Source organism: Grammomys surdaster, unplaced genomic scaffold, assembly GCF_004785775.1.
Source record: "Grammomys surdaster isolate TR1022 unplaced genomic scaffold, NIH_TR_1.0 366, whole genome shotgun sequence".
NCBI classification, from domain to species: Eukaryota; Metazoa; Chordata; class Mammalia; order Rodentia; family Muridae; genus Grammomys; species Grammomys surdaster.
In genome coordinates this window covers 935928-961417 of record NW_021604785.1, presented here as the reverse complement: position 1 = coordinate 961417, position 25490 = coordinate 935928, and the positions used below count along the sequence as shown (strand labels likewise).

General features: G+C 48.2%; 1 protein-coding gene across 6 annotated transcripts in view; it reads left to right on the top strand.

The window, feature by feature from the left end:
- The window catches only part of Mgmt (O-6-methylguanine-DNA methyltransferase), a 225808-nt gene extending 222321 nt beyond the window's left edge, over positions 1–3487 (top strand). For all 6 annotated transcript variants that reach the window (XM_028780236.1, XM_028780233.1, XM_028780237.1 and 3 more), the window contains one exon: positions 3186–3487. In XM_028780236.1, the coding sequence (XP_028636069.1) occupies positions 3186–3395 (210 nt within the window). In that variant the 3' untranslated portion in view covers positions 3396–3487. The remainder of the gene's footprint in view (positions 1–3185) is intronic.
- Positions 3488–25490: the final 22003 nt, after the last annotated feature.

Genomic DNA, 25490 nt, shown 5'->3' with positions numbered 1-25490 from the left:
GATTTCAATGAAGCTGTAATACCATGGCTCCTTGCGTATCGATAGCAGTTGCATTGTATGTAGCAGGGGCTCTCAAGAAGAGGGCAGCAACGATATGGGTCCTTCAGATATGGCCATGGGGCCCCAAAAAATCATATGGCTGAATGCCTACTGCTAACCCAGCATGAATCAGGGCCCATCTCTAAAGGTGAGCCTGTGAGCAAGTCATCGGTCCACAGTGCATCCTGAGCCAGTGGACCTCAACACAGCACTGATCCACAGAAGGAAGCAGGGAGAGGTATGTATGGTACTCACTTTTAGAATCCCATAATCCATCGAGAGAGAAGAAAGGCGAGACCAGGTTGACTGGCACACCTGCGCCAACCAAAGCCAAAGGTTGGTTTCATCTCATGCAGTCTTCTGACTCTGTATCACTATTGTATTTTTTTTAAAGAAATAAGTCAAAGAAATGTTCCATTCTCAACATCTTTCATGGGTCCTTTCAAGGTCAAGGTCAGATGCTGTCCTCCACACACACCTGGAATTCCACTTCTCATCCCATGCAGCTCCGATATGCATAGTCAGCTACCCCACCCCCATCATATGACTGCCCATATGAATACTTTTAGCAGCAAGGAAGCAGCAACCATAGGATGCACTACTTCTGAGATAATGAGTTCAATATTTCAGATATCTGTGCCAGGCAGCTTCCTCTAGACCATCAGCTGACCCGAAGCTACTCACTATGTCCCACTCACTTCCCATGGTAGATAGAAAAGAGAGCAGTGGATTGTGGGTAGATTCTGGGCCACAGAGAAAGGAAGAGAGAAGAAAGATGGGACATAAGTGGTACTCAGCAGTGCCCGTGCAGTCCTCCCACTGGAGCTCTGCAGGAGTGGCTGTCTCACCACAGCAGAACACCTGAGATAACCTCAGACTTGCACACCTACTGTCTGCATGTTTCAGGGCAGCTCAGAACCTTCCAGAATGAGCCCCAAACCTCCAGAGCTCACTGAAGCAGATGCCCAGAACTCAGGTTGTGTTCACTGAAACTTGCCATTGCCAACAGTGACCACTGTAGGTACATCATGACCCATGTTCCCCAGGGCCCCAGTCACAGTAAGCACTATGGGATGCTGCCACCACAGTGGCTGTATGAGCCCTCATTTGGCCCTCTGGGAACTCTGTTGGGAAAAAGCTGGGTTGGGAACTACCCATTAGGATCTCAGGGCACAAATGGCCATTGAATCCATAGCATTCTCTGCAGCAGGCACATAAGACATGCTCCTTGCCAGGGCAGGTGTGCAGCCATTCCTGCCAAGCTAAGTATAGGCATGCTCTTACACTGTTGCCCACGGAGAGAAATGAGGGGAGCCCATGTGCCTGCAGCCACTGTGGGCTTTTGCAGGTTTCAAGGGGGACATCCATCTTTTTCTGCCCATGCTGTGAACTAGTGAGGAATAAAGACGCGAGGATGAAAGCTAGATAGGAGGAGATGGCACAGCCCTGATGTCTTCCCACTGATTGCTGCCAGGATGAGGTCCCGTCACCAGCCCTGCCACCTCTGACCACCCTGGCCAATGCACACATTAGCCTTCTTTGAAGAAAATTGGGGTACAGATATATCTTCTGCAGACATGCTAGCTGTTCTCATCTCTTCCTCCCCTGTGGGGCTGGAGCAGGTGAGGCCAGAAGTGTCTCTATCCACCAAGCAGAAGGGCCCCAGTAGCTGTCAACCCCCGCAGATGGTGGACCATGGACTCTCAGTCCGTATAGCCCAGCCACCTGCTTAGTGAGCTAGGCAGACAGTTATCAGTCCCCTGTGGACCACTGCTGAAATAAGCAGAGTCCCTATGCAGAAACGGGAATTCCCTCATCCTAGTGACTAGATGTCAAAGAATGAAGCCTGGACAAGGTGGCTCAACCTTGTGGCTACAGGTTTAGTTCCTTTGGTATGAACATTGCCCTGGAGCCCAGTCCCCACGAGCATCTGGCATCTAGATCTTTTGGACCCCAATGAAGATGCCTACAGGTTTTCATGGTGCCAGGCCAGGGAAATGGTGAGACAGTTGCTACCAGGGGGCTCATGAGTTACAGGCCCCTGGTTTTTAGCTTGTCGGAGTCAATAAGAAGAAACACTGGATATATTCCCCCCAATTCTTTGATTGATGCAACATTTTGCATAGCAGGTGTCTGGGCAAATGTCTCAGAACACATAGACAACACTACAGCCCAAGCATACACGTGCCTGGCCATCATCATCCTTGGTACTCTCTGACAGTCACCGTCTCCTTATATGCTTGTTTCCACTAAGAAGGGGCCTCCCTTAGAGTAAACCCATCATGTGACAGTAGAAAAACATCCATACTTAGCTTTACTCACACCATTAAGGATTGGCGAACCACCTTGGTACCTCAGACCATCTGAGTTGGGAGGGTGCAGCAGCCCTAATAAGGACTTCCTAGTCTACAGGCCTTGTTGGGACAGAGCCATACTCACCCCTGGGTATGCTGCCAATGGCAGTATATCCAGGGGAAGGCATAGACATTGGTACTTGTGAGACTCCATGGTACTTGTGAGGCTCCATATTTCCAGAAGGGAAGGAAAAAACAAACACCCAATGCACAGACATGGCATAAGCAACCTTGGCCAGCTTTGCCTGTGAAGGGCAACTAGGGAGTATTTTGTGCCTTCACAAACCAACCACATAGAGTAGCCAAAGGCATGGTCGTGTTCAAATAAAACTTTATTTAACAAAATCAGAAGCAGCAACCCCTCAGCTATGATTTGCTAACTTCTTAGGTGAACTGGGCCTGCCATTGTCCTTGAAGAGTCTAGTTACAGCTTGTCAATGACAGAGAATGTTACTTCCTGCGTAGAACTCAGAAATGCAATTTTAACTTCAGGTAAACTTGATAAATCACTTCCCAAGTGTAGTCTGGCATCCTCTTAAACCTGATACAAAGAATCCCATATCCCCCACACACCTCAGAGCAGGTGTTCCTCCTCCATACCCCCAAAGGATACCCTCAAGGCCTCTGTAGAGTGCAAAGAAGGGATACTGATGCAACCAGCATGGCCACCATGCCAGCAGCCTGCTCACTGGAGAGCTACCTGATGGTGCTGAACAGTCGTGGGGAGGACCTTGTCCATAGCACAGAAACCTCAGCCCAGAACCAGACTGACAGTGACACCCTGTTTTTCAGGTCCCCATCCTCATCCCCTGCCACAGGGTGGTTCGCAGTGATGGCACCATCGGCAATTACTCTGGAGGAGGGCAGGCTGTGAAAGAGTGGCTTCTGGCCCACGAGGGCATACCGACTGGACAGCCAGCCTCCAAGAACTTGAGTCTGACTGAGACCTTGCTCAACCCATCCTTCGAGTCTACCAGCTCCAAGCCGTGTGGCCGAAACTGAGTAACCGTTTGAATGACACATAAATGTAACACAGTGTTGGAAGCGGATGTGTGGTGGTACCACTATATTAAAAGAGCTACATGTGTCCTGAGGGACGTGGTGTGACTGCCCTTTCTTGTTTCTACATTTTACAGCAGAATGAGTTCAGACGACCCACCTCGAATATGTCATCAGTTCCCTCCTCTGACATGGTTATTGTTCTATTTTTAATGCCCATTAAAATGGGGGTGAGTGAGAAAGGCCTGGTGAGCCTTAGGGCCCCTTTGCATGAAGGGAGACACATCTGACACCTGCAGGCAACAGCTGGACACCCAGACTGTCCACACTGAACAGCTGACCCCACACTGGTAGGGCCCCCAAGTCATCCTTCAAGCCATCTACCCTGTGGAGATGGCAGCCCCCATTCAGTTCCTCCCTTGCTGGCTGCAGGAGGGACAGGCTAGCAAGTGAGTGCTTTGTTGAGGGTCTCAGTGTTGCTTCCCCATCTGCCAGGGAAGTGTCCTGTATCCACGGTGGATGCAAGATGATTAAACAGAAAAAAAATACCATCTTCCAAACACTGGTTTGGAATGCTAAATAGTAGCATTCGGGTCACCCCCAAATTCCAGCTGCCCTTTCTTTCCTTGTCTTTGAATGCTTCTAGTAGTAGGTGGAAGAGACACGGTCCCTCCTGGGAGCCTCAAGGACCAGGAACCTGTAAAGGTCCCAGCAGCCCGTGTTGATCTCATGTATTCAAGGTTATACAGTTACTCAGCTCATGCTGCCACCAGCCAGCGCTGGAGACTGTCTCCGGATCTGCCGTGAGGCACTGCATGATGCTTTACAATTACATCATCCTCCCAGCTTTAAAGTCTGCTAGTCCCAAAAAGTGAGAGGAAACTCAGCCAGGTGTATGCATAAGTAAAGCAGCATGTGATTAGAGGAACGAACCAACTGTGTAACGGAGAGCTTGGTTTTATGGTGGCCTCTCTGACAGCAGGGGCCACTCATGTCATCCAAGATGGAATCACGGCCTCTACAGAACACTCTTTGGTGCATTTGGTACTGCTTGCTACCTTGACACCCACGTAAACAAACCTCAGGCCTTTCTTCCCGGTTAACAATTTATCATGTCCTCATTTTACCTCAGCCACTCTAACTCTGGTATTTTTTGTAGAGAGCCATCACCAATACCACACTTTGTGAATTTGGTCGTCACCTATCATCACAGAGCAAGGTGAGTCTCCTTTATGTGCTGAGTCCCAAAACTCATAAGTTTTCAGGATAGGGCTGGGCATGCACCCTGGCATCCTTCCATCTGGTCTCACCAGGGTGTTTTCTGCTCATTTCCTGGAAGGACCATCTCTGTCTGACATGGCCAGCCAGACTCACAGAAAGGGCTGGGGAAATTGTATCAGAGTAATGCCACACTGGTGTCTCTCCAGCACCAGGAAGTCACTATATGTTTTTGTCCTCTGCCTATTCTCAAAGAGCCTTGTACATGTGTGTTCCAATAGAGGGCGCTGTGGCTGCAGTGTGCTGGGGAGACCCCAGCCTCCACTCTGCTTTCAGAGGAGTTGGAAGGTGGGCATCAGGGTCAAAGTCAACTGGTTTGTGTAGGTCCTCCACTATGCCGCGTGGGCCATCAGGCCAGTGCCTCGTACATAGACCTCCTGTGCCTGGGTGGCCTATGTAATGGGAGCTTTCCTTATGATCTCTACAGTTCCAAATAGATCCAGGCTCTAAGAGAAGCCTGGGGCTGTACAGATATCCACGACTGAACCCCCAGCATGGGACAGCCACATGCGGCTGGGACGCCAACCCCATCAAAGCCACAAGGGCAACCTGGCAGTTCCAGGTAGCCTGGAATGATGAGCGGGCGTGCTTGGGCCTGCCCTTGGAGCAATACGAAAGCCGTGTCTGCTCCCCTCTCCCAGGGTTTCCTCGGCGCTGTCATAACAGGTTCATAGATGCCCCGAGGTAGCCGTTGACAGCAGCAGGACTCACTGCAGTGACCGTGTACTGCTCCAAGGATAAACTCTGCAGAGGCTGACATGAAACGCCAGCACGGTCGCCTGGAGCCGCTCTGGCTCGGGGTTGCAGCACAGCTTGTGAAAATGAGAGGAAGAGGAAAGGCATAAAGAATTACAAAAATATTTTCCAAATAAAAAGAAATGTTGAAACAAGAAAGCTGTGTTCTTTGGCCTTGGCCCCCGGTCCCCCTCACCTATCAAGCCTCCATGCCCTGAGCTTCTGTGCTTTGAATGCTCACACAGAGGCCTGTGCAGCCTGTCAGCTGCTGCTGCAACCAGACTTTCTGCCGGCTACCCTGTCACCTTGCCACCTCTGTAAACTGCGGTGACCAAAGGCTCAGACCATGCATTTGGCCATGAAGGAAGCTGAAATTTGGAAAGGGGTGTTTTTCTCCCTGTCTCTTCCCTATGGAGGGTACACATGCCACCCACTAACCCATGCTCTGTGGCCTTACCAAGGGATGACTAGACAAGAATGTGAGTCTGACTTATTTTCTGCCCAAAGTAGAGAAGCTCCAATCTGGAGAAGGGTCAGTCCTGGATCTGGAAGCCGCATTCCTGTACGAGGCATTATAGGATGAAAGGGTCATTCTTCAAGGTTCTAGAGGTACAGACAGTGGGTATTTCAGGGGAGATGAAAGAATTGTTTAGAAGGTAACCGGATGTTTAACTCCCCACCAGAATGTTGTCCGGGGCTCTGCCATGTGCTAGAGATCCATACTTCTTGATATCTTCCAGTAGACCGCTCTCTTTTTTATATAGGTTCTAGAGGCTACTGCTTCCCTCTTGCCCCAAGTCCCCCTTTTTAAAAGGGACCTAGTGTGCCTTATCATTGATACAGTCATACTGAGACGTCGACATTATCAGGACAGCCTTCCCATACAAAACTCGAACTAGGTGTGGTCAGGAGCCGTGGAGGGGTTTTGAACTATCTCTGGGATAGCTTCTTGCAGATCTGCAAGTAGGTAAAATACTACATGGATTTCACTGTAACCCTGAATCTAGTCCTCAAGAACAAAATGGCTCTATGGGTCTTGGCCGCAGCTCAGACCTCAGCGCTATCAGAGTGATGAAGAATTCCAGCTGAATCTATGTGAAACCGTTCCTTTTCCTTGAGAGCATTCCAGACAGCTCAGTGTTTCTTTGGTTTCAGACATTGCATGATAGGACTCTGCAGTGACAGGCATACTGGTAGCTTAATGTGGAAGGAGAAGTTTATTTCACTGTAAAGATTTTTCTGGAAGTCCATTCAGGAAGCTAAACTTTTTGCAGCTTCCTCCTCTTGGCAGAAGTCTGGGCCCCTGTGTGTCTTGTTTGTGTGAGTCTCATAATTATATCACAGAGGGTGGGTAGAGGTCCTCGGGTAGGAAACTAAATTTCTTTGGCCTTCCCCAGGCCATCTTTGTCTGTTCTTTCTTTTCACAAACATTGTTAAAAGTTTGCATTTAAGAATCTAGAGTTTGCAGAGCACAGAGGGCCACACAGGATGGAGTTGCAGCTGTTGGTGAGGTAGATGCAGGAGGATGGTGACTTAGAGGCCTGGGTTATAGAGAAGACCTGTGTCTGACATACAAAATTAAAAAGTACAGCACTTGTGAGGCAGAGGGAGGATGGGAGGCCAGCCTGGTCTACCTAGCAAGTTCCAGGCTAGGAAGAACTACATAGGACGATGCTCCAAAACAGCAACCAAAAAAGCAAAAGGAAAAAAAACTTTTTTTTTGAAGAATCAAGTTTCTGGCGGTATCATTTGAGCAGTTTGAAAAAAGTGAGTCTGTAAAAGGCCCCTTCCTAGTCCTATTGTACCTCTGTCTGTCTTGTCTCTCTGCCTGCATGCCTGCCTGCCTGTCTAAAGCAAAGAGGAAATGTCGATCAAAAGCCAAGGCAAGAATCTGTAAGTCCAGACATGGCTCCAGGTGACCAAGGGCGGCCGTCCGGGGGCCTCAGAATCCCAGGACCCCATGGCTCCAGCTGCTGACAGATGGCAAATGCCTGGCCTCCATCACACAGGGCCTCTCCAGCAAGGATCTGTGGTGGGGTTGGGGGCCAGAGTGGATGAGGAAGTAGGAAGTAGATGCTGGGCCATGAGGTGCAAATTGACAGCAGGGCCCAGCCTGACAGCGCCTCTGATTGATGAGAGGACACTGTTAACAAGCCTTTAAAGTTTCTCATTAATGTTTTTTTTTTCCACTGAAAAGAGCCACAAGAAAAAAATTCCACATGGACGGTAATTAAGATCGATCCTGTACAGTACGGTGCTGGCGCTGTTGGGAGCCTTTAGAAGAAAGCAAACCCTCCTATTAAACACTCATTTTCAGCCTGCCAACTTCTGGGCTATTGAAGCCCCGTGCCAGGTGGGGGATTTGAATGAGGCACATTTTGTGAACTAGAGTGGTAGGCCTCACCGGTAACCCATTTTCACTGAGGACTCAGAGTGGAGCCTCTACATTTTCCTTGCCATGGTCTCTGATTTAGTGGCCCAGGAAAGGAATAATGCACCCAGGGGTGCTGAGTGACAGCAGCTCCCAGCCAGTCCCATGGAGTATCGGACCTGGCACAGCATGGTATGTGTGACACTCCAAGAGACTCAAACACTGGAGTGAGGTGGAGGCCAGAGGAAGAAGCAACAGGGTTAGGAATGGTTAGTATCTCTCTACGTATGCACACAGGACATGGCAACCCAAGTCTCCGTGCTATGCAGCCTGAGTTATGTGTGCCTTCAGGTCCATTTGTTGACTTAAATGAGTTGGAACCCAGCTGGAGAGGATGCCAGTGTCCAAATGCCCTGTGGTGTCTGACACTCTGCAGAAGTGCTATTTCCACATGTTTTGGTTGGCATGGCTACAAGAAGGTGGTGCACCTGTGAGATATTTGAAAGCTATGGATGTGGTGGGAGGTATGTGGGGTGACTTACAGTGGAGTCTATCAGGAGGCCTTCCTTGTGGGACTTGGCTCAAGAACCTCCCATTCTTGATCCTCTATGGGAAGCTGGGTTCTAGCCTGGATGAGAGAGGGTCCCCACAGAACATGAGACAATTGGCAGGGCCTTGTCTTCCAATATCTAAGAGTCAAGGAGCATTTCTGCATCTAGGATATCCCACCAGGCAGAGATGGCTCTAAAGCCCCTCTTGTTCAGGGTCAGCCCATGCAAGTACCTGAGGCTGAGCAGCCAGCCCATCACTATAAACACCATCAAGCCTGGCCTAACCAGGTGTGCTGAAGATGGACCTTTCCCAGTTGCCAGGGTATGAGAATTCTCACTGAAGTAAGTTTCTTCTCTGTCGCCATGTTGGGCCACTTGGAAAAAAAGACTTTCTGGAATACAGGCAGCTACTGTGCACCACAGGTTCTGCATGGCGAACCTGGATGGCAGGCATGGAGCTTTGACTACAGTCCTTCCCTTCAGCTGGCTCCTGGGAAGTAGCTGGACTGTGGACTCCTTCCTGGCTGGTTGTTCCACCCAGTGAACCAAGGCTTCTTGAAGGAGCCACATATTGGAGGAATTGGTGGAAGACTAATCTCAAGCCATCCCTGGAACATTCTGGAGTCAATTCTTAGAGAAAGGCTATGGACTGAGAGTCACACCCCTGAGCACGTTTGGAAGCCATCTCTCTGGCTCTTGGGTCCTGGATCAGAGCATCCCCACAGCCTCTGCATGACATGTACCAGACACCACTCACTGCAGCAGGTGGGACAGACCTTTGGGGGCCCTGTGCCATATTGGATAGATCTTAGGAAGAGCCACTCAGTGTGTCCTCAGCAGGCTGCACTTATCCCTGGAGCCAAAAGCAGTTAATCCTCCCCAAGTCCACAGGAACTGAGGGTGGGGAGCCACCACATGCCTGGACTTCATCTATGTTGTCCTGTTCCCCATCTGTGTCCAGGGTGAGCCAGGCCCCAATTCCATACTAACAGTGACCAGAGACTTCTGCACCAACCCCAGAAAGCCCATGCCCAGGCTCTAGACTGCCTGAACACATGGCCACAGCTAGAAATACTACCTGATTCCCTTCAGACCCCCGTACACCATGGCCTCATCTGCATTGCATCTGAATAACTCCCTTTTAGAGTTATACACAGTAGTTCCTCAAGGTCCCCACCTTCTCCGACCAGGGAAGGCTGCAGGTCCCAGACATACCAGGTCTATGGGGAATGCTGCACTTCAGGTCTTACCTAGAAGGCAACAGTTGTCATGCAGTGATGTCAGCCATGGGACTTTTCCTCTTGGGACTCCTGTGTGTACCCTGCAACCAGGGGGCAGTTCCTCTGCCTTTAGGAAAGCCCTGGGCATGAGCACAGACCTCAGACTAGCTCTGTACACCAGCCAGTGCATTCAACCCAACTCTGCTCGTGCCTTTTTTAACTGGGTCTTAGGCTGTCTCCACAGGCAGTTTTGCCTTCTTCATACCGAACTGGCCATGCCTACAAGCATGACTGTGCACACAGTCCGTCATTCTGTATGCATACTATGTGGGCAGGGAAAGTAGGCGGAGTCTTCAGTTGTGCAAGGAACACTGGGAAAGGGCCAGCCAAAGGTCTCTCGGACAGTAAAACACCTGCTAATGAGAGAGCTGACCCTCAATAGGTGTCCTCTGACCTCCACATTGGCATCATGACACTTATGCACTCATGCACACTCACACAAACCAAGTACACACATTAAACAAGTACTTTTTTTTTTTAAAGAAAGGGATTGGTGAAAGTAATAGTAATAGAAAAAATAGAAAAATAATGCAAGACTCTTATTCCACATACTCTGGAGAAGGAGTATATCACAGGTTCACAGGCAGGGGCATCACAAGTTGAAGGTTAGCTTGGGCTACAAAGTAAGGTCAAGGCCAGGTAAACCTCACTACCTCAAAATGAGCAAGTAGGAAAACTGAGGATATCAAGTAAGTGGTGAAGGACTTCCCAAATAGGCAGACGGCCCTGGCTGTAATGCCCAGCACTGCACAGACGCAGGAGGCCCTGGATCCATACCCAGTAACCCCTCCTGCTCCCCCTCCCCAGCTGCCCAACATAGGACCTGAGATGTGTGTGCATGACAGCAGACCCACGGGGCTGATAGAAGTTCCTTGAAGGAAATCTGCCTTCTTGACATAGAGCCTGACTGGGTTTCCATCCTGGGATGCGTGATGTGTGTGCATAGCTTCCCTGAACTTTAGTCACGTCTCCTCCTAGTAGTGACTTACTCTTTGTAGCAGCAGGCAGAGGTCTATGCCAGAAGTCATCCTGGAAAAAGGACTTTCACTCTATACCAATACCTCCCCCTCATTGTTCAAGCTACCCAGGGTCTGTGAGACTGGACAGTCTCCATCTCTTGCAGGTCCACCTCCTGTTTGTCACCCCTGTCATTGCTATGGTTTCATTAATAACCTGACCTATGGATTCCAGAATGCGACGGGGAATTCAGACAGTGCTCCCACCCTCATTCTCTCACCATGTGTTTCTAGAATGGCCAGTGAAGAGATCTAACAGTTAATACTCCCGCCAGCAAGAACAGAGCTAGATCTACCATTGAATGTGACTAACTGGGGTACACTGCTAAGAGCCTTGGTTCCCCCAGCAACAACCTGGAGTCTCTGGAAGCCACAGGGCAGGCCAGGGAAACACACAAAATCACAGGCCAACTGATGCCTCTCAGATGTGCAGGTGTCTTTTAGTGGGGAGCCTGACCCTGCTGCAGGTCTTACTGTGATAGCTGCTGCTGTTTAGAACATTTAGAAGTGGGATGCCTGTCTTGGACTGGTGCCTTACTGGAGAGTGGGAACATATACATCTGATTAGTGGAAAGTGCAAGGTCGCAGGTTAGTACCAGCCCCAAAGCCGGCAACTGATGTGGTTGAACTTGCAGCACAGCTGCAGGTTCATTAATGTCAGTGTATCTCGTGAGCTCAGGTGGAAGTTTCTCTTCTTCAGCCTCTCTCCTCTTAAAGATGAAGCTTTTGCATGTGGAAGACGTAACACCCCTGCCTTCAATTCTGAATTCTGTGTTGTTCCCAGAAAAGTAATGTAAGCTTTCTCTGGCTGCCACCACCCTGCTAGGGGTCTTCATGTCCTAGGTTTGCAGGTTGCAGTCTAGAAGTGGCCATGTCCATCCCATCCCTGCAGGTTCTGGTGAAGTGCCCCGGGCCCTCAGGCAATGGTGGGTAGCAGGGGAAGATGGCAGCATCAACTGTGTTCCTCAACTTAAAGACAATGATGAAACCAGCTCAAAAGTTTGCCATCCCTTTGAAATAAACCGCATCATTTTATGAGGACATCAAGTTGTACTTGGCACAAAGTGATGTTGAATCTATCTATAACATTGAGAAACTGCAGGTACTACAGCCATTGCTAAGCCACACCCTCTCTCCTGAAGGCAAAACTCCAGTGCCTTACCCATGAGACTTCACACCAAATGCTGGACCTGAACAACCAGGCAGGTGGGAGGTGTAGCCCTTCCCTGGATGCCTGGATGGTGACCTGCAGAGGAGCACTGCCCCTGCCACTTTCCAGAATAGTAGATATGTGAGCTGTGTGCAGAGTTCAAGGATAGTGTGCGTGTCTGTGTGTGTGTGTGTGTGTGTGTGTGTGTGTGTGTGTGTGTGATTGTCTGATTCAAGGTTTGGGTTCTCTAACCAAAGGCCAGGCGTAGCCAAGTTCCTGAGTGTCCAAACACGTGGAGCACAGTATAACTGAAAACAAAGGCACGAGATCCATGTCTGGCAGCAGCCTAGACGTTGAACTTGAGCGTGTCATTGAGGAAGCCATGTGGGCAGATCTGCTCACTGCAGGAGGAAGGCTGCGTTCTCATGTTTCCAGGCTGGGGACTAGCTGAGAAGACTCATTTATTTAAAGGTGCTGCTTCCTTAAGATGCAGATTGACACATCTAACTATTACAGCATCAAGAGGTATGTAGCTGTCTGTACTCTTCCATGCAAACATCCCACTTCTGTGCAAGGAGGCAATGTGACAGGCATTCTGTAGTTTCCAGTAAATTGGTCTCAGATGTAGATGAGCAGATTTTCATCAGGCAAAGATGGAAATGTCTGTTGAGCCTGCGGCTGTCAGGACTATGAGTCCACACAGTTCTGGCTCTGGGTCCTGTTCTTCCTTCTGTGCTTGCCAGGGTGGGACCCCAGAACTCCAGCTGTACCCACTGTGCAGGCTTTAAATGTTCAGACCTCAGGGTGCACTGTGGCCTCAGAATCTTGGTGTTCAGAGAGACAGAGTCTTCGGAGATTTCTCCCGTTGAGGGCCCATGCCTTGTTCTAGGGAAAGAGACAACAGTACCGGGTGGTAGGCGGTCAAAGCAAAGGCCAACTCATCCATGTTGCTAACTGTGGCATCCTGAGCAGGCTCCATAATCTCCCTGCCTTGCCTGTATAATGCATTGAAAGGGGCCTTTAAAGAGGCCACCCACCTCTAAACTCTGCTGCTGTAAATACAGGTCCCAAGTAAAATTAGTCTACAGCACCCTAGTAGACCCTAGACCCAGTGACAAATGTTCCCGTGATATACAGAGAGGAGACCCAGACACAAGAGAGGCTGTCAGGAGGACAGAGGAAAGATGGGAGCCACACAGCCTCAAGCCAGCTCCATGTGGAGCACAGGAGCTCAAGAGACCAGAAACTCTCTGTGCCCCCCCACCAAGCACATGGGGAGCAGAGCCCTGTCAACACCTCTACTTCAGACATTGGGCTCCAGAGACGGAAGAGAGCGTACTTCTGTTGTCTGAAGTCTGTTTGTGCCACTGGGTGCAGCAACCCCGGGACACTCTTGCTACTGCCTCTGAGTGACAGTGGTGAAGCTATGAGCTGTGTGCTCTTGTCAGGCCACTGCCAGGTCACAGTGCAAGAGCTGCAAGTAGCTCCCAGCATGCACCAGGTGCCAGATGCTGAGGAGTCAGAGTTGGAAAAGCCCAGGTTCAAATGCATTCAAAAAGCCCAGGGACCCTCAGTGATCTCTTCATCCCTTCCAGAAGGACAAGTGTCAAGATGCTCTTGCTTTCCCCTCCCTGGCAACCTGCTGACCAGAGGAGCCTAGGGAGGAACTGCTGGTTGGATGACCACTGGATGGAAAGGAATCCATTTCTCCTTTGCTGGCTTGAAAGTCATCAATAACAGAGGTCCATAGACCTGTAGCCTTCCCTAGGACTGGGGTGTCAGGCCACAACTGGGTATGACAAACCTGTAGCTGGAATTACAGCTCACAGAGGCCACCTGAGATATGTGTCCATACCAGAACACACAGGAGGTTTTAGCAAGACAGCGAGCCACATTTTTGAAACAGGGATTACAAAAAGGCCACATTATTCCTGGCCTGGCCCTGCAGTTCTCATAGGGAACACATATTTGTTCAAATCAGTTAGGTAAAATATTAATGATACCAAGCCAATCCTAAAATCACCATTAATGAAGGCATGTGGGGCTGATTCGAAAGAGGCAAATAACCAGTGAGGAAGCCATGTCAGGTAGGCCTAGATGCTCCTGGCAGTGTGTGGGTTCTAAGGATGTGACCAATACAGCACTTCAGTTCCTGGCTGCAGGGAATCAGGACAACTGGACAAGCTATTCAGGAAATAAGACAAGTTGCTGACTTTAGACAGCTGAACATGCATGACCTGTTATTGTGGCAGGTGAAAATATGCCTGTGCCTCTGCTTATGTATGCAGGAAGTATCTGGGGATGTGGCAGAAGCTCGGGAGCGCTAGAGAAAAAAAACCTCAATCAGTTGGCCCATGAGATGGATGGAGGAAGAGGGCAAGCAATTCACTGGGAAGGAAACATGGACAACCCCTCTGACCGAATGGATCCATAATATGTAAAGAGTTCTATAACTAATAAAAAAAGGCCAGTGGGACTCTCAGTGAGTAGAGGTGCTTATTTACGAAAAGGCCTGACGACCCATGTTCCATAGTCAGATGTTACAGGATGTAAGGAGAAAACAGACTCTTGGGGGCTTTCCTCTAAACCTTAACACATGTGCCATGGTTCACACATATATGCATGTATGTGCATGTGTGTACATACATACATACATACATACACACACACATCACTCTAAACCGTTTAATTTTCTTTTGAAAGGTTTTTGAGTATCTAAAGCATCAGTGGAGAACAGGGCATTCACCAGTGAAGATGTAAAGCAGTCCTCACGAGCCGCTGGGGAGAGCAGGGGAACTGAATAGAAGGTGAATACCTGTGTGGTCCTGGGAGAGAGACCTTCCTGACTTGTAATCATATTGGGTTAATACAGCAAGTGATATTTTGTTGCAATGTAGGCTCAGATATAAATTGTGCCAGATTTTTTATCTGCAGCATCAGTGGAGATACTGACAAAATTCATGAATCAGCTGCCCTGCAGTAATTTCACTTTTAGGGCCCTTCCTGGGACTGGAGAGTTGAGGCAATAAGGACACCTGCCCTTCGAGGACAAGGACTTGAGTTTGAACTCCTGCATCTACATGAAAGCATGCCTGCTCACGCACGCCTGTAACCTCTGCACTGGGAGGCAGAGACAGGCAGATCCTGAGAGCTCACTGGCCAGCCAGCCTCACCAGAGAGCAACCTTCTCGTTCAGTGAGAAATCCTGTCAAAAGCAAGGCAGAGAATACGGCAGGAAAATGCCCAGCATCCTGCCTTAGCCACCATTTTGAGTGCACAGGGATCACAAGCCCTCGGTACATGTACACATCATACACACGCATCACACACCACAGACACACAACACACAAAGTTAAAAGGAACCATCCTACGGAAATACTTGGCCGAGCATACAACGCTGTCTTTACGACACATTACAACACTGCTATCTGTGGCCTCATCACCTGTGACAGCAGGTCATGTGACAGCAGGTAATGGGAACCAGTAAGTGCACTGTGGCTGTGGACTGACCAAGTGCCTCTTGCATGAATGTCCAGCATTGTAAGTGTGTATGTGTGCCCCGTATTATTTCCCGGTGTGTTGTGTGTGACTCACTTATAATAGTTATTTGTAAGGAGGAGAGATGGCTCAGTGCATAAATCACTTGCTATGCAAGCATGAGGATCTGAGTTCAAATCCCACGGATATCTTGATGAGGTAACTCCTGTCTGTAATCCAGAGCTTCTATGGTAAAATAGGAAACAGGGACAGGATAGTCCCTTGAGAAACTCACAAGCCCACTAGCCTGTCACTCAAAATGGCAAACAACAACCCTGCCTCACAATAGAAGACAAGGATTGTCACCTGTCCTCTGAGTTCTGCGTGTACTCTGTGACACTCTCTCACCTAAGCATGCCACACACAGAGACATGTGCTATGTACAAAAAATAGCTATCTTCACCTTAAAAATATAATCCATGATTATTATTTTTAAAGATGTGTGTGTGTGTGTGTGTGTGTGTGTGTGTACGAGAAAGTATATTTAAAACATCCTTATTTGAAGCATGTTGCTGTAAGGAATATCTTAGTATAATGAAATTGTGAAGTATACTTTCTTCATTCTGCCTCACTCTATAAGCTAAGATCCTGCAACAGGGATATTTAAAATCACAGAAACAATAGCACAATGACCAGTGTGCTAGAGAACTCCCTAGCTGGGGATGGAGGCCCCTCACTTTGTCAGGCCTTCCCCCTCTGTGTTTGGCAGATGGTAGGAGCACCCCATGAGGACAAGGTCACAGTGTACAAAAGCCACCGGCTCAGATTAGCAACACTCTTTGGTAGCAGTAAAAATTAACTCAGGATCATGAGTCTCCTGATAGACACAATCTTGTGCATGGAGGGGGTGTGGGAGGGGAAGAGGTCAACTAGAAAATCAAGGGAGACTTTCTGGAGGAGGTGACAACTGAGCTGTGCCTCTGGGAGCAGAGAAAGACAGTGTTGCAAGTGAAAGGAGCTGGCGGCTTTAGAAAAATCAGAGGCTGTTGAGCTAGGTAGCAGGAAAAGATGTGTGCCACCAAGCCTGGTTTGATCCCCAGAACTTGGTGGAAGGAGAGAACTCACTCCCACTACAAGTTGTCCTATGACCTACACACACACACACACACACACACACACACATACACACACACTCACACTAAGATAGACAGACAGACAGACAGACAGGCCAGACAGACAGACAGATGTTAGGGAGAACATGTAAGCCCTGCATGCAAGAGGCCATCAGGGAACCAGGAGATACTGGTGAGCCAGGCAGAAGGCAGATTCCTTGTCAAATGTGTGCTGGACATACAGATTTTTTTTTTTTGTCTCAGATGGTTACCAATCAGAGGATAGCAACACATGACTGTCAGCAGCTCTGCACCCCTAGAGCAAGAGATATAGCACAAGACCAACCCACACATGCACACCTGAGGGGACCCTGTCAGCCTGCACCACCTGTACTCTCCCCCAGCTCACTGCTTCAGGGCAGGTTCTCTTTCTGAGAAGATCTTTTATCCAGATGTTTGGGGAGAAGTCGATTTGATCCTTGCCAGGAGGTACTGAGGAGGAGGGCATACTCACCCCTATCCAGAGGTAGACAGACCACATCATCTGTCTCCATCTCTGGGAAGCCAGGAGAATAGAAGCTGGGTAGGTACAGCAGTGGGCAGCGCAGGCCAGAGCCCTGCCCGAGGGAAGCCTGCCTTCTCTTCTCCCATCCCTGTGTTTTACATAATTAGGTAAGTCACTTAATGTCGTGTGTCTTGTTAGAGAGGCTACTAATCCTTAGAGCTAACAGCACTAATTAGTGTAGAACACTTTGAAAATAGAAGAAATTCAGATGTGGAATGTAATTGCTCCGTCCTCCCGGTACTGACACTTGCAAGGAGTCACAGCAGAGCTGCGGGTCTGCCTGCATCTGGGGGTATGGGTGGCCTGAAGCACTGTGGAAGGTCTGAGCCCTAGGGCTGGCGATGGGAGACAGGAAGAAGTGCACTCCTTGTGACCCAAGGACCTGGAGTGCCTGGACTCCACAGCGGAGGGGAGACCCATGGGCTTTGGACTGATGGAGCTGTGATAGGAGTGGCCAGCCCTGGGCCAGTCTGCTGGTGTATGTTATCTTCAGTGTTCTCATCTCTGAAATGGGCTGGTCACAATCCTTTTCCCTGGAGGATATAGGTCATAAGACACCAGGCACTGGTCCCAGCCAGTGGCAATTTCTCCTTAAAGGAAAAGAGGAGATCTTCACCTTGGGCAGTAAGCTCTTTAGGAAGCTGGCTGAGCCTCAGGCTTTGCTCACCTCTAGATCCAGGGGCATGAGAGCCACATGTGAGTTTGGAGTTTCTCTGCTGCTCTTGGACATCAGCCTCCTTGGAATGTGCAGAACTGATAGCAAACAATAATCTCTCTAACCCATGATGTCAATATGTACATTTTATATATATATAATGTGTGTGTCTATCTGTCTGTCTGTCTGCTTGTGCATGTGGACCATGAGTGTAGGTACCTGTGGAAACCAGAAGAGGGCATCAAATCTCCAGGAACTGGAATGACAGCCAGCTATGAGCTGCCTAATATGGGGGCTGGAAACTGAACCTGGGCTTTCTAGAAAAACAAGACTCACTCTTAAATACTAAGCCACCAGCCCCTGGTAATATGTACCTTCCAGACCAGGATAACGGTTGGATAAATGTCTTCCCAGAAGCTTCTTTCACCCTTGTAAACTGCTGCAGCCGGTCAGAAGGGCCACTCGGAAGGCCAGGGAAAATGGCACAGATGTGCAAAAGTTCTACAGTGAGGCTGCCATGGAGCATCTGCAGTGCCGCTAGTAGCAGGCACCTTTCTCTACGAGAGACATGGCCAAGGACTGCCGTGGCTGAGTCCTCAGTCCCAGCCCCAAGGGAACAAGGCTAGCAGAGACTGAACGCAAAATATGTGTCTGAAATATGTTGCTACTGTTATCTGCTTGCTTGCTTTTGAGACCAAGCTTTACTACAGAGCCAGAGTTGGTCTGGAACTCTGCTATGTAAGCCAGACTAGCCTCCAACTTGTAACAACACAGCCTTAGCCTCCCAACTTCTGGAATTACAGGCACGCATTAGCACAACTTCAGTTTTGCTTTCTTTTTTAAAATTGAGGCCTTCCAAACCCAGGAAACTGCCAGGTCCCCAGCCTCCTGGGGATACCTTCAAGGTAGTCACACTGAGAAGCCCCTGGGTTTCATGCAGCATCCCAGGGCCTCTTCTGATGGTTTGCTTCAGTGCTGTGTGATCCTCATGCTGCTTCTGTCTCAGGACCAGATCTGTCCAAGACTCCTGCATGGCTCCTGAACGCTACAGACAGAGCAAAGGTATGAGTGTCACTTTCTCAAGGACCTGGAGGCCTGCAAGCCAAAACCAGAATTATCCTGAAGTGGGTGGGTGGCATAAGTGAGGGGCTGCTGCCTGGGGATGGTCTTGGCACCCTTCCATGTGGCCAAGGTCTTCCACATCCTCAATGTTAGATGAACAGCTGGCCATGGTTATTAAGATTTGTACTCAGTAGGCATTTGTTTAAATATGAAGCAAATTGGTCCCTTCAAGGAGGATTTGTTACCAGTAGTAAAAGTTTACATTTTTGGGAAAAAAAATCTATGTCTTTCTCTATGATCTTTAAAGTTTCCTGATAGTTAGAGAAGTCTATACTAAGATGTGGTGTGGTGTGTGTGTGTGTGTGTGTGTGTGTGTGTGTGTGTGTGTTAAATGTCTTTCCTGCAGTGAAATGTGTCCACATTTGGAAAAAATCTTTGAACCAGAAATTCCAAGTGACCAGTCGTGATATATAAAGTCATATGTTGGTAAAGATCTTTTGAATGCAGCATGGTGTCAGGAACTGTTGTGGTACAGAGCACTTTCCTGCTGGGGCTAAGATCATACTGCAGCTGACCTGAAATAAAGCCCAGTTGTCCACTTTGGGCATCAGATCAGAGAAACCCAAGTTTTCTGAAAAGCTGTATAGGTCATTGCTTTTCCAGATATGTGTCTGTGAGGGCAGACCTTCCTCAACAGCACCCAGCAAAAGACAGATCGCAGTGAATGTGGAAACTGTACCAGCATCCCAACTCCCATGAATAGAAAACAGTGCTTCAATGGTTTCTCTTCAGGAAATAGCTACTTTTACTACCTGTTTGTTATTAATGACCTTTGATATTTTTACATGGATTAAGTAGTTTTGATTCCCCTGCTCCATCTGTTTTATTTAAATTTGGTGGTGGTGGTAGTGGGGGTGTGTGATGATATTTGGTGGTGGTTGTGGTGTCAGGATATTTATGTGGAGGTTAGAGGACAACTTTTGAGAGTCTCTTCTTACCTTCCACTTTGTCAAGGCAGAGTCTCTCTTGTTTCTGCCACACTGTGTGCTTCAGGCTAACTGGCCATTGAACTTACAAGTGACTCTCCTGCCTCTGTTTCTCATCTTGCCATAGGAATGCTGTGATTCCAGCTGTGTAGCACCACGTCTGACTTTCTCTGGTATATTCTGGGGATTGAACTCAGGTCATCAGGCTTGTGTAGCAAGTGATTTTCCAACCCCCAGTTCCATTGTTTTAAAAATATGCTAGCATTAATAAACGTAGTTAAATATCTATGGCTGGGCACTTCAGTAATGTTTGCGTGTAAACATGAAGGTAGGCTCACAAGATTTTATTCTGAGTTACATCCAAAGAAAGGCACAGAAATCTGCTTGCAGCAGAAGAGAAATGCCAGAAGCCCAGTCTCCTGTCTGTGCTCTGTACTTGGGCTGTGGCATCCCAGGACAGTAGATGTGTCCAAATTGTTATTAAACAACATTATTTTGATATATCAGAGATTGACAGTTCCCAAATAATATAAATAGCTAGTAAGATAGAAAGATAGATGATAGATAGATAGATAGATAGATAGATCACCAACAAACAAACAAACAAACAAACAAAAACCTCCAGTAGATTAAGAAACTAAGGCTTAGCTGCAAACTGATGGCCTCTCAGCATCCTCTTAGCCTAGTGATGTCTGAGCTGCTGGGAGACGCTGGCAACTGTTCACCAGCAATTCCCTATTTTCTTTCCTCCTTGCGTGTTTTATAAGTGGTTTTTAACCAGACCTGCTGAAAGTGTGTTATTGTTGGAAAATAAACCAAGAAGCAAGGGATTGTAATTTAGTACCAGAAAGTTAATTCTGGAGCCCTCTGACCTTCGAGTGGTCACGTGGCTATTGATTTTCAATACCGTGAGGTGTTGTGCCACCCTAGACGTGGGGTTCAGTGGATTCCAAGCAGTTTCTCCCTTATCAGTTGAGTCCCTGAGTACTTGAGCATTAAGACGACAAATGTCCACAGTTAACGGCGTGTCACATGGCAGCCGGGTGGACGTGCCAAATTTCTAATGAAGTCAGGTTGTTGGCAAACACACCAGTCATCATATATCGAAGAAGGACTTCTTTTGTGTATTTCCAATACTCTCAAGTGCTCTGAAAGATAGCCCATTTCTTCCTTGTGCATGAGCCAGGCACCAAGGGAGGAGCATCCATCCACTGTCAAGACAAAAGCTATCAGGACCAGAGTTTAAAGCAAAATGGAGCCGAGCTTCACAGATGTTAGAGACATTTTTTCCCGTTGCACTCTGCAGGAATTACTCCAAATAGATACGAGGGCTCCAAGGCCCTCGAAGCTCCATCAGAAAGAGGAGGCTAGGGTCATTCCTCACTACCCGCTCGGCTTAATCCCATTTCTCTCTCTACTGAAGGAAGAGAAAGAACCAAAGCCTTTACAGACCAAACCAGTATGTAACTGAATTCACTCAGCTGCCAGAAATGACCTGGCCAGTCAATGGAGAGGTGCCCCAGGCCCTCAGGTAATCTGACCCCCCTGTACCTCTTCCTTAACTCCCAATCAATAATAAACTACTGCTGCCATCTTGTATTGATTATTGAAAATGCTGTATCCATAGGAAGAAAATACCATTGCTTTTAAATATCAACATTATAAGGAATTTAAATTTTGGGTGGTTTTGTTTTCATGGAAATGTTTGTGATCAAATTGTTAAGCAACGGGAGAGAAGAGGAGTTGCAGTGTGAAGAATTATTAAATCACACACACACACACATACACAAACAACCATACACACACAAAATCGATGGTTGGTCTAGCATTTCTCAGGTAAGTCACAGAAAGTCAGATGCACATCACGCTGGACTTTTTTTTTTTTTTTTTTACAGAAATGGCGAAATTTATAATGAAATTCAACAAGGAAACTGGAAAAACAGCCAAATTGGTGCAGCAAAGTGGTTAATAGGGTCATTAGCCTCCTCGCTGTATTTTTTTGGACACTGTGTGCCTGTACCGCGGTGCTCGACAGCAGATTGCGGGAACAGGCTGACAGTTAGGCGCTAGCTCAGCAGTGCCGGGTACAAACTGCCATCTTCCTGTGGATTTACAGCTGCCACTTCTGCTGCTTCAATTAGTTCTATAGCACACAGATGTTGCTTAAACGCTGCTGCTAATGATACTGCAATAAGCCTAAGATTCATGCCATATTTTGAGGCACGTAAATTTCTCAAGTGGCACAATTAAAGTGGAAATATTAGGTGGCGAGAACTTGGCAGTCTCGCCAACTTGGAAGGCGCACCCGCTATGCAATAATGGGTCAAAAATTCATTCAAGTTTTACTGCTGTTCCGAGTTTTAAAAGACTTTTCACAGTTGAATGCTAAGTAGTAAAAAGCAGGGCATTAGGAAATGAGAACGCAGTTCTGTTATTCAGAACTGACTTTTAATTTCAAATTGAAATCACATGCTCACTTTTCTGGATATGACAGACGGGATAAAAGGTGCAGGCTGGAGAGATCTTTGTCTTTAAGGGCACAGTGTCCTGAGTGGAGGTGATTAGTGGCCGGGCCCTAGGTGAGGCTGAAGCCAAATGTAAGATCTAGCATCTGACATCCATTCTCCGACAGCGTCCCAAACTATAGACTGGGAAAAATGTATTGGGGCACATGCACATATGTGTAGGTATACTAAGCCAGTCTCCCTTGCAGATGCATGCACAGTCCTGCACATGCACACACACACATACACACATCCACACACACACAGAGGCAAACTGTCTTTCCTCCTACACACATGTGAATGTATACCAATATGACTTTCCCTCCTGAGCAAGCATACATGTGTACAGTCATACATATATAGACATGCTGTCCACCTCTTAAGCACATGCATGCACATCAGCACATGCAGACTGCCTCCTACACAGGTAAAAAGGGAAACAGCCAGTGGGACTTCTGAGAGGCTCCACAAGGATGTCTTGCCCTCATTTGTCATCCCAGGCACAGTCCCTTGCCTGTCGCCAAATTTTCTTTTCCATGAAAAATCTCTCCTTCGGAGAAGAGCTTCCCCCTGACTGGTTGTCAAACATGCTTTTGATTTTCTCACATGCTGACTTAAAAGGCCAGCAGCCAGGCAACACCTCAGACGCCCACTGGCCTCTCTGCTCCTGGAATCTTTGTGCGGGGTGACGGCCCACCCCCACCCCATTTTAACTTATTGATTGGAGATGTCAAGTAAATGACTCCATTGCACTTAATCAGAATCATAGGCTTCTGTCATCCCAATTAGAATTCCTGACCATGCCCCTGAATTCTGTGTGATTCTGCTGAGAGAGGGGCACCAGGAGTGCCACCTGACTCGCTCTGGCCTGGTTCTTCTCACTCCTCCACACCAGGGATGAAGGCATGTGCCCTAGACATCAAGGTCAGGATGGTTTGTGTATGTTTGTAAAATGTGCAGTGCCCCCTTAAGCAGTGGCCTCCACTCCGTGAGCTCTTCCCCAGGCAGACACAGGACTGGGTAGGCGGTGGATAAGTGTGGGTACATTCCACTAGATTTCTCCCCAGCTCCCTCCTCTGCTGTGTACCTCCCTTCTTCCACCCTTCCTTCCTATCCTGGTCTCTCCCTGCATCCCCTGCCCCTCGTTCTGTACCTGAACCACTTGGATTATTTACAGCAAATCTAACAGATGTCACTATTGTCTTGTTCTGCAGCAAAAGGACAATGAGTTCCCGCTGACCCTGGTACAATGGATCTCACCGGAGCAAGATATGTATTTTATACGGGTGGTGAGAAGCCTACAAGTAATTGAGAGAGAGAAATGTCACTGTAGCATTTCTGTTGACACTGCACTCTGCAAGGAGAGAGCCCTGGCCTGGTGGTAGGAATCCTGCATAGCTGAGCTGGGGACTGGGGCCATGTTCTTTAGAATGGAGGAGGCAGTTTAAATGAACCCACTCCCGTTTTCCAACTAATGGAATATTCCCAGGACCACAGGGCCACGGAGAAGTCTGCGGGCTGCTTCCCATTTGCTGGGATGCATGTGGACTCCGAGCCCAGCTGCTAACTCGGATCTGCTTTTCCAGCTCTCTTTATTGTCTTCCATAATGCTTAATGTACTGTTTGTATATGTTGTCCTTGCAGTATATTTTGATGAACTCTCGTATATTTTATTCATCTCTGGCTTTCTAGGAAGGCGAGCTCGCAGCAACACTGTGAATAATTATTTGCCACTATCAATCAAGTGTCTGTGTGGTTGGCGCCTCATGGGACAGCCTGGATCCTTACCGGGACATGTAACATTTGCTCTTTGGGGCCATTTCATTCTTTGTTCTGGAGTCTGTTGATGGGCTCTTCCAGCTGAACATTGGCTTTGGAGAGGACCATTCCCACAGGAGGCAGCAGGCGTCATTGGAGCATGCGCCCTGACAGGGAAGCCGGCTGGATTCCAGAACCCTCCTGAGCTTAATAGTAAGGACACAGGGGCTGGAGAAATGGCTTGGCTAATGGAACCCTTGCCGTGTGAGCAAGCATCAGGCCTGGAGTGTGAGATCCCACCATGCACGTAAGACCAGATGTGTATGGTTGCCTGTATGGGAGATGGACACAGCAGAATCCCCATAGCAAACTAGATAGCTAGGACAGTGAAATTCGGGAGCTCCGGAGAGATCCTGACTCAATGATAAAGTGGGGAAATATTGGGGCAGACACTCTGCATCACCCTGGGCCTCCACACAGACCACACATATTCTCCCACGTGTGAACATCCTTATACATGCATGTGAACCACACATATACCTTTGAAGAACAAAGTGAAGACTTGGCAGCTCATCATGGTAGGTGTGGTAGCTGCAAACTCCTTTGTCACATGTTGCTCCGTTTAAAGAGAGAATCCAAGCAGAGACTCATACTAGGGGCCAGTACTATCACATTGCTTTCTATATCTTCCAGTTCCCACACTGTAGATGTGCATACATAGTCCTAGGGGAACTAGAAAAGGAGGCTTTAGATCTGTGATGCCCAGTTCCTGAGATCTGTCCCTGAGGGGGAAGGTATTCAGCAGGCACCTTGTAGAGACACCATTGTACAAACTGAGATCAGCCTTCTGGTGGTTTCTTTCCCTCCTGATGAGCATGTCTCCCAACTGCTCGAAACCTGTGTGTTCTTAGGTCCTGGGCTTTTTGTTGCAAACGTTTGATAAACAGGCAAATAGATGCTATTTTCTGATTCTGGCCGTCAGCCCCCAGGACAAATGATGTGCCCAGCATTTCTAGTTCTGGAAAGGCAGAATACCCAGAATTGTATTTAGGGGAAGGCAGGTTCATGGTTAACTGAGTTCTCAGCTTGTCTCAGTTGCGTGTGTATCATCAGTAGGTCTGTCTGACTGTCTACATATGCCTGACAACACAGTGATGCTGGATCCAAGTTCAAGTGGAGGGGATATGGAGGTCAACCAGGGTCTGGATGACAAAAGTGTCCTCTTCCTCTGGAGGCAGGTATTTAGCAGATGGGAAAATAGCAGATGGGAAGTCAGCAGATACATTTAGAGCACGGTGCAAACCTCAAAGCCGCCAACCTCTGGTACTAAATATTTATACTGTGCTGTGATTCTGGCTGATCGTCTGATGAGCCCAGGAAACTGCTCTCGAGACAAAGTCAAGTGAAGACCGAGGGACGAAAATCCAACACTTGAAGATAAGTTCATCAGGAACTATGTTTCAGAAGGAAAATAAGATGCAAGTGTATGTTGACCCTCGGTCTTACATTCTGAAGGAATGAGCTGTCTCCTTCCAAGGGTAAGTGACGACCTGAGGTTAAAGGCACGCCACATGGGAGAAAGGTTCCTTCCCTCTCCC